Source organism: Neomonachus schauinslandi, chromosome 9, assembly GCF_002201575.2.
Source record: "Neomonachus schauinslandi chromosome 9, ASM220157v2, whole genome shotgun sequence".
NCBI lineage: Eukaryota > Metazoa > Chordata > Mammalia > Carnivora > Phocidae > Neomonachus > Neomonachus schauinslandi.
In genome coordinates, this window is record NC_058411.1 from 83,247,271 (window position 1) to 83,266,330 (window position 19,060).

A 19,060-nucleotide genomic window follows, 5' to 3' on the forward strand; every position below is an offset into this window, starting at 1 on the left:
TTCCAGCTCAGTGTTCTGACCTCTCCCCCACCGACCGTGCCACTAATCCGAGACCTTTTTTCAGTCTGTCCTCTGCAGAGTCGTAGAGGTTCCTTGGTGGTGCCTCCCAGCTACCATGGGTGACATGGGTGTGCTAAGGGAAAAAAGCTCTACCCTCTTCATTGAGCAGAGAAGCTTGTTCTTAATGACTTCATATACACTGGGCTTCTGGAGAAATTTAATTTGAACAGTATTTCCATTTGAAAAAAAAAAAAGCCTCCATGATATTTGAAAATCATTGCACTAAATCACACTGCTTCTAACATTCTTAGCATTTTCACGTGTACTGACGGCCTTGTTTAACCCTCAGAGCTCCACCATCAGGAGATAAGGAACTGAGATAGTTTCTATAGTTTACAGATATTCAGAGAAGTGAAGAAACTTGCCCAAGCACACACAACTAATGAGTGGGGAAACTGGAAGTCATATCTACCTGCTCTAAACCCGTGTTTTTACTTGAAACATGCTTGAAAGGCAGGGCAATGGAGGCCCATCAAGACTTAGCATCTTTCCCCAAATCACAGACAGCTTGCTAGTGGCAGGGATGGAGCTGGGACTGAGGTTCAAGAGCTCCCAACTCTGCTCTTCTCTTCATTGGACAAAGCTGCTCCAGGAAGGAGGCTGCATCCAACGTGCCTGCTCAGCCTGTAATCCCTGCTTCCTTCCTGCCCCTTCCCCACTTCCCTCTTCTCTCCAGCCCATCATCTTCGTTTCGGACAGAGCAAACAGCAACAAGGAACTGGGTGTGGACCAGGAATCAGAGGAGGGCAAAGACAAAACGAGCCCTGATAAGCAAGAGAAATCCCCACAGGTTTTTGAGCATGTGGCATGAATGGGGTGGCTAGCGTACCGTGGGGTCCTCTGGATTGTAGGGGCTGTAGGGTGGGGTGTCCCTATAGCATCTGGAGGTTTGGATGTATCCCACTGACCTTTTCTCTCATCAAGTTCTCCTAAAATTTGGGGTGCTGCTTGGGTGAATGTCTTGGGGGTTGGCAGCCATTCCACGCCAGTCCTGGGCCTGGGAAGGACAGGCTGAGCCTGCCCGCTGGAGCCCCCAGCCCGGACAGTGAAGGAAAGGGGAGGCAAAGTCTGAGACGCAACAGCTTGAGAGAGCCCAAGACAGAGCAACCCCTGTTTCCTGGTATCTTCGAGCTCTTGACAGTGAGAGGATAGAGGATAGTAGCAGAAAAGGGGGTGGACCTCAGAAATGGAGGCCCGCAGAGCCCAGGGAAGGGTATTCTATTGAAGTGGGGAGAAGGGGGCATAGAAAGCTTAGTGGAGCTGAGGCTAAGGGACCAAAGCCCACAGACAAAGCCAGGGCCACGTCCTCTATGCTGCAGTGTCCATGCAGCGGAGTGGGGGGTCCTCTGAGGACTTAGCCTTGAAGACACAGGTGGACACAGGTGGCTGGAGGTGTCAGAATGCTCTGGTCCCCTCTGTCCTTCTCATCTGGTTGAGAAGGTCAAGTTGAAAACAGTGGGGGGAAGGTTCTAGCTGGTGGGGGTGGGGAGAGAAGGCCAAGGGGGCTGTCCACATGTCTGCATGGCTGACGTAAGCTCTCTGGCTAGGATGTCTGGAATGAAGGGTCACTGGGGCCTAGAGGATTCTCACTCCAGCTCACAAGGTTCAACTAAGAAAGAAAAGCCTTTGTCCTGTATCCAGCTCCTGCTGCCACCTAGGCCTGTTTAGGCACTCTGGCTCCTTCGGCCCTGAAAGAACTTTCCTCCTGCATCTGCCCATCTCCCTGATTACCTGTGAACCAGTTTTCCTTTGTGCTTCCACAGCCACGGCCTGGCAACACTGACCAAGAGAGTGAGGAGCAGTTGCAATTCCGGAACATTTTTAGGCAGATAGCAGGCGATGTGAGTACTGCCGACCCTGACTCCTCTCCTGCTCAAATGACTGGTTATTTCATTATTTTTCAGTAGGGGTCATTAGGCTTTTGGTGGAAGCAGGGGCTATGTATGTGTAGCACAGAAAAAACCCACCAGTCAGGTCCTAGACCATCATCCGCTTGGGTGGCTCAGAGGCCTCTTTGCCCTGAGCTGCCCACTGCAGTCTGGACGCGGAGGGCGCCGTGTCTTCCTTGGAAAAGCCCCGGCTTCCCAGGACAGCACGGCAGTGATGGAGACTTGACAAGCATGGGGACTTGTTTTGCAAACCCTGTGCTCCATCAGGAGCTGCCCTCTAGAACTGTTCTTCTCTACTCCCTTCCTCCTCAGGACATGGAGGTCTGTGCAGATGAGCTCAAGAATATCCTTAACACGGTTGTGAACAAACGTGAGTGGCTCACAGTGTATATGGAGGACGGGCAGGCAGGAGCGGGTGTCTGGGTACCTGAAAGAAGCTCCTCACTCTTTTCCCTACCGCCCAGATAAGGACCTGAAGACACAAGGGTTCACGCTGGAGTCCTGCCGTAGCATGATTGCCCTCATGGATGTATCCTTCCTGCCGCTCTTCCCCACTATGCTTCTCTGTCATCAGCCCCTGTGCAGCCCACGGGGGCCAAGGCAACAAGGGGTGCCCAGTCAGAAAGAGAGGCCCAAATTTGTGCCTAAGGGAGGACTTGAGGTCCTGAGCTACTGGTCTGAAGGGGGCTGTTGGAGGAGGCACAGTTGGGCAGGACACTGGGCTATAATCAGCCCCTAACCTCTGCCCTCACCTCAGGCCTAGGATTCTGCCTAGGGCCTGGTCCAAGCCAACATGGTCCTGAGGAGACAGGCTCCCTGGGTTTTAGAGCAGACATGAACTCTGACTGCAGAGGCGTGGAAGGGAGGGTTAAATACCAGGACAGGGCGGTGGGAGGCTACCTGGGGCAGAGCCTTCCTGTGAGGTGACCTTCCCTGTAGTCGCTAGAACCCCCTCCTCCCAGTCCAGGGGGATCTCGCTATGCGTGTCCTGTAGCCCTGACCTCCTTCCTCCAGACAGACGGCTCTGGGAGACTGAACTTGCAAGAGTTCCACCACCTCTGGAAGAAGATTAAAGCCTGGCAGGTGAGAAGAGAAGGAAGCATGGGAATGAAGGAGGGGGGCTAATTCAGGGGTTTACTGTGTGACCTCCGTCCGCAAATTTTCTGTTGCCAGAGAATTTTCAAACACTATGACACAGACCAGTCTGGTACCATCAACAGCTATGAGATGCGAAATGCAGTCAATGACGCAGGTGCTGGGGAAGACAGTGGGGGGCGGGGACGTGGACAGGGCTGGTAGAATCAGTGGGTTGGGGGGACAGAGGAGGGACACGGGGTGGCTGAGAGGCAGGGAATAGGACAGAATGCAGGCAAGGACTCAGCCTACTTCCTCCTTCCCCACGCCGCCCTCCACAGGTTTTCACCTCAACAGCCAGCTCTACGACATCATTACCATGCGCTATGCAGACAAACACATGAACATCGACTTCGACAGCTTCATCTGCTGCTTCGTCAGGCTGGAGGGCATGTTCAGTAAGTGGGGGGCCGCCCTTCCGCACCCTGGGGCCGGACGGCAGCAGCGGTAGAAATCTTGGCCTGACCATCTTCCAGTCTACTCTCTCCAAGCTGAACAAAGGCAAAGGCCCGCTTTAAGCTCAGAATGGGCTGGTAAAGGGAGGGTGATTGTGCATACTCTGCCTGGCACATTTTTGTGCTGAAGGACAGCACTTAGCAGATGGTCTTCTGAAGAGAAGTTACAGTAGTGGAGGGGAAGTGAGCCCGTAACTGCCTGTGTTCTTCCCCACAGGAGCTTTTAATGCATTTGACAAGGATGGAGACGGTATCATCAAACTCAACGTTCTAGAGGTAAAGCCTAATAGAAGCAGTATATTCACCCTGTACCTTAAAATTCCAGGTAGAGGAGCCAATGAGGGCGACTGGAGGCACGGTGTGCTCCTCACTTCCAAATGCTGGGGGAGGGATGGCGTAGGAAAGGAATAGAAAGGCAAGCTCATAGGGAATGAGTACTGGGGGAAGACTCCAAAGGGTACTCAGATCCTAAAAGGCTTTTCTGCTGGAAAACATACCTTCCTAGTAGAGATTGGGGAAGCAGGCCCTAAACCACTGCTTCTTAGAAAATCTTCCCAGGGTCTGGCATGCTGGGGCTGTCCTTCTCCCCCCACCCTATCAGACCCTTAGGGTTGGGCTCTCTTTTCTTGGTTGCATTCTGATCTTGGGACTTCCTCTTTCAGTGGCTGCAGCTCACCATGTATGCCTGAACCAAGCTGGCCTCATCCAAGGCCATACAGATCACTCAGGATTTCCATTTCATCCAATATAGCTAGAGCCACTTACCTCAAAGGACACCGTAGCTGCGCCCTGCCCGGCCCCCCAGCAAGCCTCCAGGCACCTCATCGGTCTTGTTCCTCCTCTGCTTCACTCCCCACTCGGCCTCAGGGCATCTGTCCATCTGTCACGCCCACATTGACCCTTCAGTTAAGAAATGAGAGAGAATAATTTTGTCCTTTTGCCACATGGAGCCAAGTGTCTGTCTGCCTCAGCAAGTTGTAGCCCAGCTGAGACGTTTGCTCAGGATCTGAGTGGCCTCAGCTCTGAAGTAAATGCTCTCCTTAGCTTGCCCTAGGCTGTTCACAGAAGCATTTGCCAATGGCACTCAGCACTTCCTGTGCTAGTGTCCTCCATCGCCTTCGTGTCACCCATGGGACGGTAACTAAACTAGCACTTGGTTCTGTCTCATTGTTTCAGGATGGGCCTGCTCCGGGATAAACTAGCTCAGTGGAAGAGGGCTGGATACTTTGGGCTGTCTGACTCATAAGTTTGGCTGCATTCTGAAAAAGAGTTGATCTAAATAAAGGCATGTGTATGGCTGGTTCCGTTGTGTTTTGTCTTCTCACATTTAGAATATCAGCCAGAGCAGGGCTGAGTAGCTTCCAACGTTACACTCAACTGTCATGCAGAGAGCCCGAGTTTCAGAAGACAAGAGACACATCTGCACACACAGACAAAACCCGGACCCCATGGTAACCGTGCCTATTGGTATTTCTTGGACATAGGAATCACTCCGATACTTTTCAAGATCGGTAAGAAAGGGAAGAGCTGTTGGTGTATAGAATATCAAGAATAAATGAGCAGCCCTGTCACTGGAGGGGCCAGTTACCTGAGTGTAATGCAACAGAGATGTAGTTGTGGTTTTTGTTTTTGAGGAGTGTCAGGTATACAACACTGTGATTGGACATCTGTAGACACTATAAAGTAATCACCCAAAAGTCTTCTTGCTATCCATCACCCTACCATCCACCCCCTTTCGCACCTATCACCCACCTTCCAGTGGCTGGAAGCAGGCCCTAAACCTCTCTCCCTCTGGTAACCACTGATCTGTTTTCTGTATCTGAGTTTTGTTTTTTTAGATTCCATGTACAAGCAAGACCATACAGTATTTGTTTTTCTCCTTCTGAGTTATTTCACTGCTTAATACCCTCAAGGTCCACCTATGTTGTTGCCAATAGCAAGATTTCATTCTTTTTTTATGGCTCAGTAGTATGCCATACATATACACCACAAGTTGTAGCCCAGCTGAGACTGATGGACACTTAGGTTATTTCCATATTTTGATTATTGTAAAGAATGCTGCAGTGAGCATAGGAGTGTAGGTATCTTCTCAAATTAGTGTTTTGGTACCCTTCAAATACTCTGTAGTTCAATAGCTGGATCACACGGTCATTCTTCATTTTTTTAACAATCTCCATACTGTTCTTCAAAGTGACTGCACCAACTTATAACCCACCAAGTGTCCAAGGATTCCCTTTCCTCTACATCCTCACTGACACTTATTACTTTTAATCTTTTTGATAAAAGCCATTCTGACAGATGTGAGGTGATAACTCATGGGTTTTCATTTACATTTCCCTAATAATTAATGATGTTGAATATCTTTTCACATGCCTGCTGGCCATCTGAATGTTTTCTTTGGAGAAATGTATATTTCTCTCCATTTTTTAATTGTTATTTTTGTTGTGTGAGTTCTTCATATATTTTACACATGAACCCCTTATCAGATGTATAGTTTCCAATTATGTTCTTCCTTTTAGTAGGTTACCTTTTCGTTTTGATGATGGTTTCCTTTGCTGTGCAGAAACCTTTCAGCTTATCAAGTCCCACTTCTTTATTTTTGCTTTTATTTCTGTTGCCTTTGGAGTCTGATCACAAAAACAATGCTAAGACTGTTGTCATGGAGCTTATCACTTATGTTTTCTTCTAGGAACAGGTCTCACATTCAAGCCTTTAATACGTTTTGAATAAATTTTTGTGCATGGCATAAGATAATGATCTAGTTTCTTTCATTTGCATGTGGCTGATCAGTTTTCCCAAAACCATGTATTTAAGAGCGTGTCCTTTCTCATTGTATGTTCTCGGTTTCTTTATCAGAAATTATCTGTATAGGTGTAGGTTTATTTCTGGGTTCTCAGTTCTCTTCCATTGATCTGGGTGTGTTTTTTGCCAGTACCATACTGTTTTGATTCCTATAGCTTGGTAGAATAGTTTGAAACAGGGAGCAACCAGCTTGGCTCTTCTTTGTTAAGATTGCTTTGGGTTTTGGGGCTCTCTTGTGCTTCCATAAAAATTTGAGGATTGGCCCCACATTGGGCTCCCTGCTCAGCGGGAAGCCTGCTTCTCCCTCTCTCACTCCCCCTGCTTGTGTTCCCTCTGTCTGCTCTGTCAAATAAATAAAATCTTAAAAAATTTTAGTATTGTCTATTCTATTTCTGTGAAATATGTCATTGGGGCTTTGACAGGGATTGCGCTGAAATCTGTAGATCGCTTTGGGTAGTATGGCATTGTAACAATATTAATTCTTCCAATCCATGAGCACCGAATATCTTTCCATTTATTTGTGTCTTCTTCAATTTCTTTCATTAATGTTTTATAGTTCCCAGTGTATAGGTCTTTTACTTCCTTGGTTATATTTATTCGTAGGCACTTTATAATTGTAAATGGGATTTTCTGGATTTGATAGCTCAAACTATTGTGTTTAGCAATGCAACATATTTTTATATCTTGATTTTGTATCCTGCAACTTCACTGAATTCTTTTTATTCTAAGTTTGTGGGGTCTTTGGGGTTTTCTATATATATATATCATGTCATCTGCAAATAGTGAGTTTTACTTCTTCCTTTCCAATCTGGATGCCTTTTATATCTTTTTCTTACCTAATTGCTTTGCCTAGGACTTCTAATACCTATGTTGAGTAAGTGGTGAGAGTGGGCATCCTTGTCTCGTTCCTGATCTTAAGAGAAAAAGCTTGCAGCTTTTCCCCATTATGTTGTTAGCTGTGGGCTTGTCATATATGGCCTTTATTATGTTGAGGTATATTCCCTCTACACCCACCACTTTTGAGAGTTTTTATCATAAATGGGTGTTGGAATTATGTCAAATACTTTTTCTCCATTTATCGAGATGATCATGTTTTTATCATTCTTTTTGTTAATGTGGTTAATTACATTGATTTACAGATGTTGAACCATCCTTGTATCACTGGAGTAAATCCCATTTGATCATGGGGTATGACCCTTTTTTTTAATGCATTGTTTAATTTGATTTGCTAATATTTTGTTGAGAATTCTTGAATGTATATTCACCAGGAATACTGGCTTATAATTTTCTAGTGTCATCCTTGTCTTGTTTTGGTATTAGGGTAATGATGGCCTTATAGAATGAGTTTAGAAATGTTCCCTTCTCTTCTGGTTTTTTTTTTGGAAGAATTTGAGAAGAATTGGTATTAATTCTTCTTTGAATGTTTGGTAGAATTCACCAGTGAAGCTGTCTGGTCCTGGGCTTTTGTTTGTTGGGAGGTTTTTGATTATTGATTTGAGTTTCCTTACTAGCAATCAGTCTGTTCAAAGATTTTCTATTTCCTCTTGATTCAGCATTGGTAGGTTGTTTCCAGAAATTTATCCATGTTTTCCAGGTCATCAAATGTGTTGGTATGTAATTGTTCACAGTAGTCTCTTATGACCCTTTGTATTTCTGTGGTATCAGTCATAATGTCTCCTCTTTCATTTCTGATTTTGAGTCCTCTTTTTTTCTTGGGTGAGTCTAGCTAAAGGTTTGTCTGTTTTATCAAAGCAACAGCTCTTAGTCATTTATCTTTCTACTGTCTTGGTAGTCTCTTTTTTATATAAATATATTTGTTTCCTTCCTTCTACTTACTTTTGGGCTTCGTTTCTTCCTCCCCCCCACCTTTTTTTTTTGAGAGAGCATGCACCTGAGTCAGGGGAGAGAGAATCCCAAGCAGGCTCCACACCCAGCACAGAGCCTGACGCACGGCTCAATCTCACAACCCTGATATCATGACCTGAGCTAAAATCTAGAGTTGGACCCTTAACCAACTGAGCCACCCAGGTACCAGTTTCTTCCCTTTTTTTTTTAAGTTCTTTTAGCTATAACATTAGACTACTTGAGCTTTTTTTCTTGAACTAGGTCTGTGCTGTAGCCCATAGATTTGGTATGTCGTGTTTCTGTTTCATTTGTCTCTAAGTATTTTTTTCTATCTCCTTTATTTCAATGACCTATTGATGGTTCAGTGGCATGTTTAATCTATTTTTGTGGTTTTTCCAGTTTTATTATAACTGATTTCTAGTTTCATACCATTGTAGTTGGAGAATATGCTTGATATGACTTCAATATTTAATTTATTGAAACTTGTTTTGCTGCTAATCTAACCAGGAGATTGTTCCATGGGCATGGAATATGTATTCTGCTGCTTGAATGGAATGTTCTGTACATATCTATTGAGCCCATCTGGTTGTGGCACAGCTGTTGCAGAGGGAGGGTGAACATGGAACACGCCCAGCCCAGATGCGAGGTATTCACTTGGCCCAGTTGTGGTGTGGCTGCTTGCATAGGTTCAGTGGGACAAGGAGCATGCTTACCAGTGCTAGCAGGCTAGAGGGAGGGCACCAAACATGGTGCCCACCAACTCTGTTACCAGCTAGTTAGAATGAGATTGCAAAAATGGCACCAGCCAGTGCTTCTGTCCCCAGAGAAAGTCACTGCAGGTTCTTGCCTGTAGTCACGTTAGGATTAGCAAATGGGTCTCTCCCTCAGTTATAGTCTAGGCTCTTTTCAAATTATTTTTGCAGTGGTTTTCAGGATGAGTGGATGGGCGTGTGAGCCCTTTACGAGCAGGTTCTTTGTTCTCTACACTTCTATGGTTCCCCTGGACTTAATAATCCAAAACCAGATGTTTGGGGAGCTTGTCTTTCTGGGTATACTCCCTCACTCTTCAAGGAAAAGCTCTGTATTTTGGGGATCCCTTCCTGATAGTGGGTCATCATACCTCAAGTAGGATCCGGAGGGAGACCGCGTCTCTGCCTCTCCTACCTGTCTCAATGCATCTCTTTTATCTTTTGTTGTGGAGGTGCTGTTAATCTAGTTCCCAGGTCATTTGCAGAGGAAAATTATTCTTTATATAACTGTAAATTTGTTATCTGTGGGAGGAGATGAATTCAAGGTCTTCCTACACAGCCATCTTGAACCCCGAAGATGTAGTTTTCATCCTAGCTCCTTCACTAAATGACTGACCTATTTTATGACCTTGGACAAATCCTTAAATGTAGCTGTTTGCCAAACTTATCTGGACCATGGTCTGTGGTATATCTATAACCATCTTGTGTTTTCCACTCAATTTCCTTCTTGCTGTCTATACCGACATGGAGAAAAAAGGATGGGCTATTAATATGCAGATAAGGTAGCAAAAGTAAACAATTAGTAAAAGTACTTTATTTTCCTCTTGTATTTGCTTTATATCTTGCTTTACAAAGTTATGAAGTTCACAGCTTTATACCAAAATGTAAGAAGGCTAAGCTATTTGCTTATAAACATTTTTGCCGTCAAATGTCATCTGATTTCATTCTTCTAATCCATATTCAATATATAAAAAAATTCAGATACCAAGGGTACTGGAGCAGCTCTAGGGCATATATTTCTCTTAAGCAGGAGAAAGCTCTTCAACAGCCTTTCCTCCTTGACTTCCTTCCCCACCAATTCAACTGGGCTACTACCTTGAATTTAAAGCAAATCTAGGAAACTTTAGTTGCCATGTGACCCAGCAGGGCCATATACTTGGGGGCTGGAGGTGAGGTTAGAAGTTATTGTCTAATAAGCATTATGTTTGGTTTACACCAGGATTTCACATCCACCTGCACATGGAACTCAGTATAGACCAAATCACCTCCACTGTAGCTTCTACCCTATCCATTAGACAGTCACTCTGAAATCCTGAAGATCGTGATGATTTGGGGCAGGGATGAAATCACAGTTTTACCAATGTGGCGGGCATGGCCTTCTTAACAGTTCTAGGAGCTCTCCTTTTGGTAGCAGAAACAAAATTTGTTAAGTCCGCGTATACAAACTACAGTTATGTGCGCAAACCAGAGGGTATGTGCTGTTTAAATCCCACTTCACAATATACTGTGATCTCCCCTCCTATGAATTCTCTTCCATAAAATATACCATACCATTCCACTAAGTGTTGTATACCTCCTCCCAACACATCATCCACATACCTAGTCACTAAAGTTGTCTACTATATACTCTACCCCAAAACCAAAACCAAAACCAAAAAGCCCCCTTGTTAGGCAAATAATCACTTAAACAGCAATGGTACTGCCTATACATTATAGGTAGGTCAGGAGCTAAACACTCAACTGTTAACTTTTGAGGCAGAAAAACATTTTCCCCCACAAAAGCAGGAGTGTAGTAGCAATAGCGTTCCCTCGAATTCAAGTAACACCAGGTGGAGATCATTCTTTGCTCTTATGTGTTTACCTGCTTTATAACTCAGTAGAGGAGTATGTCAAAACACACTTTGAACCTGGTTTAAAACTTTAGGATAAAACTTGAAGTGACTGACAGTTTGTCGTAAACTGCCATTACAACAAAGGACAGATACCATGGTTTTCTTGGCTTCTGGCCATTAGAAGTAGGCACAGGCAACTAAGGATAACATTCTCGAAATGGCCTCCAACCCCTTATAAGAAATGAGTTGGGTTTTGTCAGGTCATGTAACACTTTCCTTCCTTTGTTAAGTACTGACAACGAAGTACTTCCTTCGTTAAGTACAAGTCAACACAGAAACCTGAGCCACCGCTCTTCTCTAAGGGAAGACGGAAGGCTAGAAGCAGTTAAGACACTGTAAAAGACAAAAAACAGCCTAAGTTCTGCATAACTTTCAAGGCTCTTAAAAGCAATAACACAACCATAAGCAGCCAAGATGCTTATGGTGCCTTTATTTCTAAATCAACAGCTAGAACAGTGCATTTAGGATGACACACTAACCTGGGGTTAAAATAATTCCACAAATTCTTGAAACAAAGATGTTATTACCAGGGCTTCAAAAAAACAAATGTTTGTGAAATGAGGGAAAGTATTACAAGTAGAGGTACCCACACCCACACACACGTACAAGAAACATTCACACCTGCACACACAAAGGCAGATAGACTGTGCACAATTCTACCAAAAGTAAACCTGAATCGGTTGTTACTTGATTCTCTCAGTCTGTTCATACCTTCAAAGGTTCCCCATGATTGCCCAACACCTCACATAACCCGTCCCTGCTGTACAACGGCTCCAGCACTCTCATCTTTTCAGACATGTCCTCAGGCAGGACAGAAGGGCATCTATGCAACAGAGTGCGCAAGGCTTTCTTAGCACACCGCCCAGTCAACATGGAAATGCAGCTTCACTACAACCCCGAATAAAACGCCAGGTTTAGTAATAAATTCCAATATGCTTTCCTGGGAAATCGCCCTTCTCAAACCCACACAACAGCCTGACTGCTCCGGTCATCCTTACAAGAAATGGGGAGGAGAGGTAAGAAAGCTTCTTAATCTCAGACAGAAACAGCACAAAGACATTTTATGCAAGAGATTCTTCTCTGTTCTCTCTCAAGTATCATGCAACTATCAATAGTGTGGTCAAAAGAAAAAAAAGAAAAGTTTTCCCGTTCATAAGGATAGACGTAAATAGTTCATGGGGCCATTATTTGGTAGTAGCTCCTAGATTAGTTGTTTATGGATCCAGTAAGAACCACTGGAGCCTTTCCTGGAAAAAAAAAAAAAAAAAAGAACACATCCTAAGTCCTGCATCCAATTTCATACCCTCCTGAAATCCAACCATGAAGCCCAGTGAAGTCTCCAGCCCTAGAGCCAGAGTGAAGACCTACGAGTAGGTGTGTGCACACGAACAGGGGTGGAGAGAAACCTGCGTGCTATGCAATCCCAGAAAACAGTATGCATCACATCCCCAAGTCTGGTATGTGGCACTGGGCTCTTCTCCCTTCTTTAGCTCTCTGAAGAACCTTTCAGAGTTTTGAGAATCCAGAAACAAAAGGCTGGAAAGCAACACTTCTATAGCTTCTCTCAAGAGTCCAGAGAAATTCCAAAAAACAAAGCAGTCTCACTAGGCTTTGTTAATTTGGCTGCTCTCAGTGGAAAAATGGAGTCTTTCCCTTCTTCATACTCCACTCTTCTTTGCCAGCAAGAGGGGAGGTGAAGGCAAGATTCTAGTTTCAGAAATCAGTCTCTAAGAAGCCTGCTTGGACCCCTAAAGACTGTATGCAGATGCTTTATCTTAACTCCCCCATCTTGGGTGCCGCAGGTGGGGGGAAAGCACCCTGGGAGCCTAGAGGAAGTATGTGATGGCCACCAACAGTCTAGGCACAGCCAGAGAGCAGGGGAGAGAGGGTCTGGCAATGGAGCAAACTAAGAGGTTTCATACCCGCAGCAGGCCTGGAGAGTCAGAAACTGGAAAGGAAGATAAAGGCTACACTCCAGTTCGAAAGGCCTGATAATACCTGCAGCGTGAGCACCCGGGCCTAACAGCAACATTGCAAGGTAGATGTTAGGTCTGTGCACTGTCTTGAACTGAGCACTCCCATCAAAATGTGCACAGACGTTCGATAGGAAGTACTGTCTGTGAGGACTTGTCATTATGTGATTTGCTGAGTTCCTAAAATATAACCAGCAGAGCAGTCACTCTAGCTGTTGAAAATCTACTGTGTGTCCCTTTGGCATTTAAAGCCAGCTCTGTCTACCTACAAAGCAAGAGAATAGTGAAACACACTGCACATAATTGTTAAGAAAGGGAACTAGTTGCTTCTAATTTAAATACCCAGTTATTAGAACTAAAGAAATTAAAAGTGATCCTAAAAATCTAGCATTTGCACAAACTTGTACTTAAAAGCCGGACTACAGGTTTAAACCATCATAAGAACATAAACTAAAAATCGCAAACTGAAAGCAATTAAAAAAATACATATGATTAGGGTCAGACTGGGTAGCCAATTAAGATCTGTATCTTTAATCCACATCTGGAGAATACTAGTAGCACAGATTACTACGTTCCATGCTGTCCCAGAGAAGTATAGTTCCTTAAAATCTGTTTCAATCTGACAAACCTCCAGTAAGAACTTAACGTGTAACTATCATCCCATAGAGCTGCCCAGACTTATGCTAGTGGTAAGCCTGGCTAGTAACCACTTTCTCCTTCCCTGATTCTCTGCGGAAGGGAAGACTGTGGCCTCTGTGAAGGGCCGATGTAAAATTAGTTCAAATGATAACTTCCCAACATGGGAGGCAAAAAACTTCATGAATCAATTTTGCTGTCATCCTCAGCATGTCGTTCAATGTGTCCCGCAGCATCCTAGGAATAAAGGGAAAGGGGCCCGTGAGAGAAAAGTTGGTAGTAAGACAAGAAAAAATCCAAGCCAAGGAGAGCTTCACGGGTACATTCTAAAATCCATACATGGAAAGCGATTAGGACCCAGCACTTTGCTCATTTATATGAAACTATGCACTTAAAGAGGAGTTCTTATCTTACACGAGAACACAGTAATAATCTCTAGGTCCAGTTACTGGATTTGAAACATTTGAAAACATTCTCTTGGGGCGCCTGGGTGGCTCCGCGGGGAGCCTGCTTCTCCCTCTGCCTGCCGCTCCCCCTGCTTGTGTTCCCTCTCTGTCAAATAAATAAATAAAATCTTCAAAAAAATTAAAAAAGAAAACATTCTCTTTACGCTCTTTCTCAAAAACTACCTATGTCATCATTTGAAACCTCATTAAGCTATTCCCCAAATCTGTGAATAATAATAAAAAGGAAAATCCCTAGACTCTCCCTGTTTATTGCAATTCTGAACATTCTAATTAAGGCAAAAAAGGTCTGCCTGCTCTGAGCCGTTGAATGACCCCAGGTCGGCCTCAGGTCCCACTCATGTACCTGTTTGGATCCTTTCCTAGCAGTGAAGAAAGCGTCACAGTTCTTCCAGCGACATTTCAGAGTTTGAAAGTTTGGATTTGTATGGTCAGTGAGCAAATGTTGTTTCAAATGATCTACAACACCAAATATCAGAGCGCAACCGTGCCACTGAGGAGAAAGACAATGAAAGGGTGAGGGAAAAACAGTACAGGAAACATGCAATCACAATTTACAGCAGTCCTCACTTGTATCTTTTAAGTACTGTGGAAGCAAAAGCAAGCCCTTTATTCTTTATTCTTGGCTAGAAAATATAACAAAGCCAGAGGCATCCACATTAATTACCAATATTCTGAGGAGCCTTGAAAAGACTGGAAAGTCTTGACACTCTGCTCTATTGAGAAGGCAACGCACCCAGATAGCCACATTGTTAGAGGAAAAGGTTAGCAAATATTGACAGACAAGTTACCATAAAATTCAGCTTAAGCCACATTTATTTTTTATCTTGCCATCATAAAATGAGTTCCTTAGTCCATTTATTTGAAAAAGGTGGGGTGCTGGGTGGCTCAGTCAGTTAAGCATCTGACTCTTGATTTCGGCTCAGGTCATGATTTCAGGGTCGTGAGATCGAGTCCTGAGTCGGGCTCCACGTTCAGCAGGGAGTCTGCTTGAGATTCTCTCTCCCCCCTCCCCCGCCTCCCCCTGCTCGCTCTCTAATAAATGAAATCTTAAAAAAAAAAAAAAAGGCTAAGAGCTCTCTATAATACTGAAGGGGCTGTATTTCACAATTCTGAGAACTGCTGACTCGTAAACTTGAAAATAAAAAGGTCTGACAAAGAAAACTATGCCTTGGAAACCCGACTTTACTGAGAATCTTTATCACTTGAATCGCAATCTTTTTTTCAAGATTTTAGGTATGTATGTATGTATGTATTCATTTAGCATGCATGCAAGTGGGCAGAGGGAAAGGCAGAGGGAGAGAATCTCAAGCAGACTCCCCACTGAGCATGGTACCCAACTCGGGGCTCAATCTCACGACCTTGACAACATGACCTGAGCTGAAACCAAGAGTCGGATGCTTAACCAACAGAGCCACCCAGGTGCCCCTCTTTTTTTTTTTTTTTTAATTCCTACTTTACTAAAAATGTGGCTCAACTCTCAATCTCACTCATTGGTCAGAAAGCATAAAGACTCTTTGTCTTGGTTTTTTCCCCCTCCAGGCTTGCTTGTTTTAAATCTTAAAATTCTGGGGCGCCTGGGTGGCTCAGTCGTTGGTTAAGCGTCTGCCTTCGGCTCAGGTCGTGACCCCAGGGTCCTGGGATCAAGCCCCGCATCGGGCTCCCTGCTTCTCCCTCTCCCACTCCCCCGGCTTGTGTTCCTGCTCTCGCTGTCTCCCTGGACTCTGTCAAATGAATAAAATCTTAAAAAAAAAAAAAAAGATCTTAAAATTCTAACAGGTTCATTTCTATGAAATAATGCAAATTTGAATTTTTCCTGTAGCGCTATTCCTTCCATCCCCTCCAACTTCAAAACCAGATGGTATTTTCTCCATTTCTCTAGATAAGTTAACCCTCTATTTGTATTCTAGATTCTGCTGTACTATATTTTGTGTCCTTCACTGAGAAAACCAAAAGCAAACACAGTAACGTGTAAAAAGCTGCGAAGTAACCAGGCTGTGGACAAGTCTAAATCAAATCTAAAAATGGAGAGTATTTTAATTCCATTCCATTATTTCTGCGAAACAACATGTTAGGGTATGGGGGCCGGGGCGGGGTGGGGAGTGGAAGATAGTGCCAGAAACTTTTCTCTGATCACCACTAATATTAGAACTGATGAAACAACTGAAGGCCTATAAGGAATAGTGTAAAAGTGTGGAGCTCCCACCCCAAAATAAAAACCATGCAATTTGGCCTAGGCAACAGACGTTTAAAACCTTCAAGAATACACATTTTTATTTGCCTATAATCCAATGAGGACACAAATCCAATTTATTTGCCTCAAAATCCAATGAGGACACAAACCAAACTATGAATACATGAAATCCCGGAGGAATGAGTATCAGATAGTGAGCAGGTCACAAAAATAAGCACTTCCACTTTTTATTTCACATACAGTTGACCCCTGAACAACATGGTTTCAAAATGCATGGGGTCCACTTATACATGAACTTTTTTCAACAAATATAGTACAGTACTGTAAATGTATCTCCATTTCCTTATGATTTTATTTTATTTACTTATTTAAGTAGGCTCCACGCCCAACATGGGACTCAAACTCACGACCCTGAGATCAAGTCGCACGTTCCACCAACTGAACCAGCCAGGCAGTGCTTCTTAGATTTTAGTAACATCTTCTTTTCTTTAGCTCACCATATTATGAGGCTACAGTATATAATACATATAACATACAAACTATGTGTAAACTGACTGTTTGTCAGTAAGGCCTCTGATCAAGAGTAGGCTATTAGTAGGTAAGCGTTTGGAGAGTCAAAGTTATATGCGGATTTTCAACTGCACAGGGTTTGATGCCCTTATCCCTGCACTGTTTAAGGGTCAACTGTACTTCAGTATTGTTGATATTTTTGTAAGCATGTACTAATTTACAATAAAACAAACAAAAACCACCATAGAGATGACCTTTGAGTGGATGATATATAGACATACCTCATATCTAATCTTAAAACAGACTATTCATGAAAGAAGTATGGAAGCATTTTATTGTTAGCTTTTAAAAATAAGCTTCCTTGGGGCATTGGGTGGTGCAACTGGTTAAGCATCCGACTCTTGGTTTCGGCTCAGGTTGTGATCTCAGGGTTGTGAGATCAAGCCCCACGTCGGGCTCCATGCTCAGTGCTGAGTCTGCTTAAGATTCTCTCTCTCTCTCCCCCTCCCACCCATGCTCTCTCTCCCCACCCTCTAAAATAATCTTTAAAAAAAAAATAAAACAATAAAAATAAGCTTCCTTGTCCTACAGTGGGAGGCATAAAGTAGATGCTCAAATATAAAAATGCTTAATTGATGCTAATGAAGATCTATAAATTAGCCTAGGGGTAAGCACTCCTTACCCAACAACGGTAATTCTGCATCAGATTCAGCCTCACAGCTTGAATACTGCCATCGTAACAGCCAGTATAAATCTGGAAAAAGAGGTTTCTCACATCAGACCAAAACAACACACAAAAAAACAACTACTAAACATCCTCAAAATACATGTCAAAAGCTCCTTGTGCCGGCTGTAAGAAAACACAAACCTACAGCAAAGCCGGCCGCGCGTCCTACCGTCCTACCGTGGGTAAGTATGTCTGGTGGGGCTACATTGAAGCTATGCTGCTTAGACAGCCACTCCTGAGACACTGGCTGAGAGCAGTAGCAGGGCTCGGGCTGGGAGGCACCTGCCCACACTGTAAGCTGTTCACCCAGGCTCCTGAGCATTGTATGCTACACCGCACGCCACACAGTAGCCATCTGCCTTTCGTTGCAACAAGGAGTTCTACTGCTCAAAATCTAGAAAACATCCACTCTGGTTCAACCACATAATTTAAAAATAAAATAAACTGAGACTTAGCAGGGTTGAGTGAATTAGCTTCTACTTTTAGGTCTGCTTTCGCTATGCCGTACTGGCCAAATCTCCGGACTCTATTCCAATGTTCTGTTTGGATCGTAATGTCTCTGGAAAAAGCACCACTCAATTTTTAGGGGAAACATCTTAAACTTATTTTCTGTTTAATGGTGGCATCAGATTTTTATTGTAATTATTTTAGCTTATGAATAGCAAAGAGAATATTCAACAACGTCACTGGGTTACTTCTCAGTGATATTATGGCAAGACAGAAAAGCATTCAATAATGAGGCATGTCAGAAACAGATGTCATCTTTGGAAGTGATAAATAGGAACATTATTATCAGTTTGTAGTTTTTAGTAAACATATTCAAAAGCAGTATGTGACATGGCTAATAACACTCACCATACTTCTATGGATGGTCATACACATAATCATGTCTTTGTGTCCTCCATAAACTTGCAGTCGATCATGGGACTTAGGTGGAGGAAATAAATAGAGAATTAAGGTTATTTACACCCTGTGTTTAATAAGCCTAATCCCTGGAGGCCTCTGGCAGGTTTAAAACCATCCCTAAGGCACTATGCTGAGGCACAGTAGCATTTTCAGAGAAACACAATCTTTCTAGTAAGTCCGCAAGGGAGGAGTTGGTAACTGGAAATGAGAAAACTAATTTCTGTGTAGTGTCAAAGTCTCAAACCTGAAACTGCACACAAGGAGCACTAGATAGGCTTTAGAGACTACAGTTGCAGTCTGGAAACCATCCGGTATTAACCTCTGTGAGCCTCACCAGGAACCTCAGAGCCATGTTTCTCAAAGTGTAGTGCACGGACCATCTGCTTCATAATTATCTAGAGGGCTTGTGAAAAAAATGCAGATTTCTGGGCCCCACCCGTCTTACTATATTAAAAAAAAAAAAAGATTAACACCAAACCCAAACAGACCTTCTCCCCAAATTTGTTCAAGCAAAACAGTGGATCTAAATTCTACCTGTAATTCATAGACACGAACAAATTTATCCAGGCAAGCGGTCACCATCACTTTTCCTAGGATATTCACCACAGTCACTGCATGATTGTGACCTTTATAGATCCGCACAAGCTCACCAGTCTGCATCCAAAAAGAAACAAGTCACTAGACTGACTTTCAAGATTCCTTCTGACTTTTGAGATTTACGATTCGTTTATTCCAAAAGTCATCGTTCTGAAACTACTTGTAGCTGAACTAATTTTCACAGAGGAAGTACTCACACAAGCATTTACTACAATATAGGTAATACA

At 43.6% G+C, this 19,060-nt stretch overlaps 2 protein-coding genes across 12 annotated transcripts in view; one reads left to right on the forward strand and one right to left on the reverse strand.

Annotated features, from left to right (window-relative positions):
• CAPN3 (calpain 3) overlaps positions 1-4,413 on the forward strand; it is a 49,135-nt gene extending 44,722 nt beyond the window's left edge. For 2 of the 3 annotated variants that reach the window (XM_021695621.1, XM_021695620.1), the window contains 9 exons: positions 737-850; positions 1,824-1,901; positions 2,262-2,319; positions 2,414-2,478; positions 2,964-3,032; positions 3,123-3,201; positions 3,365-3,481; positions 3,756-3,814; positions 4,201-4,413. In XM_021695621.1, coding sequence (XP_021551296.1) covers positions 737-850; positions 1,824-1,901; positions 2,262-2,319; positions 2,414-2,478; positions 2,964-3,032; positions 3,123-3,201; positions 3,365-3,481; positions 3,756-3,814; positions 4,201-4,227 — 666 coding nt within the window. In that variant the 3' untranslated portion in view covers positions 4,228-4,413. The remainder of the gene's footprint in view (positions 1-736; positions 851-1,823; positions 1,902-2,261; positions 2,320-2,413; positions 2,479-2,963; positions 3,033-3,122; positions 3,202-3,364; positions 3,482-3,755; positions 3,815-4,200) is intronic. The other variant, XM_021695622.1, reaches the window with a different exon arrangement.
• Positions 4,414-9,726: 5,313 nt separating this feature from the next.
• The window catches only part of ZNF106 (zinc finger protein 106), a 44,833-nt gene continuing 35,499 nt past the window's right edge, over positions 9,727-19,060 (reverse strand). For all 9 annotated transcript variants that reach the window (XM_044918363.1, XM_044918361.1, XM_044918359.1 and 6 more), the window contains 5 exons: positions 18,771-18,890; positions 18,186-18,257; positions 17,286-17,357; positions 14,246-14,392; positions 9,727-13,672 (listed from right to left, as the gene is read on the reverse strand). In XM_044918363.1, coding sequence (XP_044774298.1) covers positions 13,616-13,672; positions 14,246-14,392; positions 17,286-17,357; positions 18,186-18,257; positions 18,771-18,890 — 468 coding nt within the window. In that variant the 3' untranslated portion in view covers positions 9,727-13,615. The remainder of the gene's footprint in view (positions 13,673-14,245; positions 14,393-17,285; positions 17,358-18,185; positions 18,258-18,770; positions 18,891-19,060) is intronic.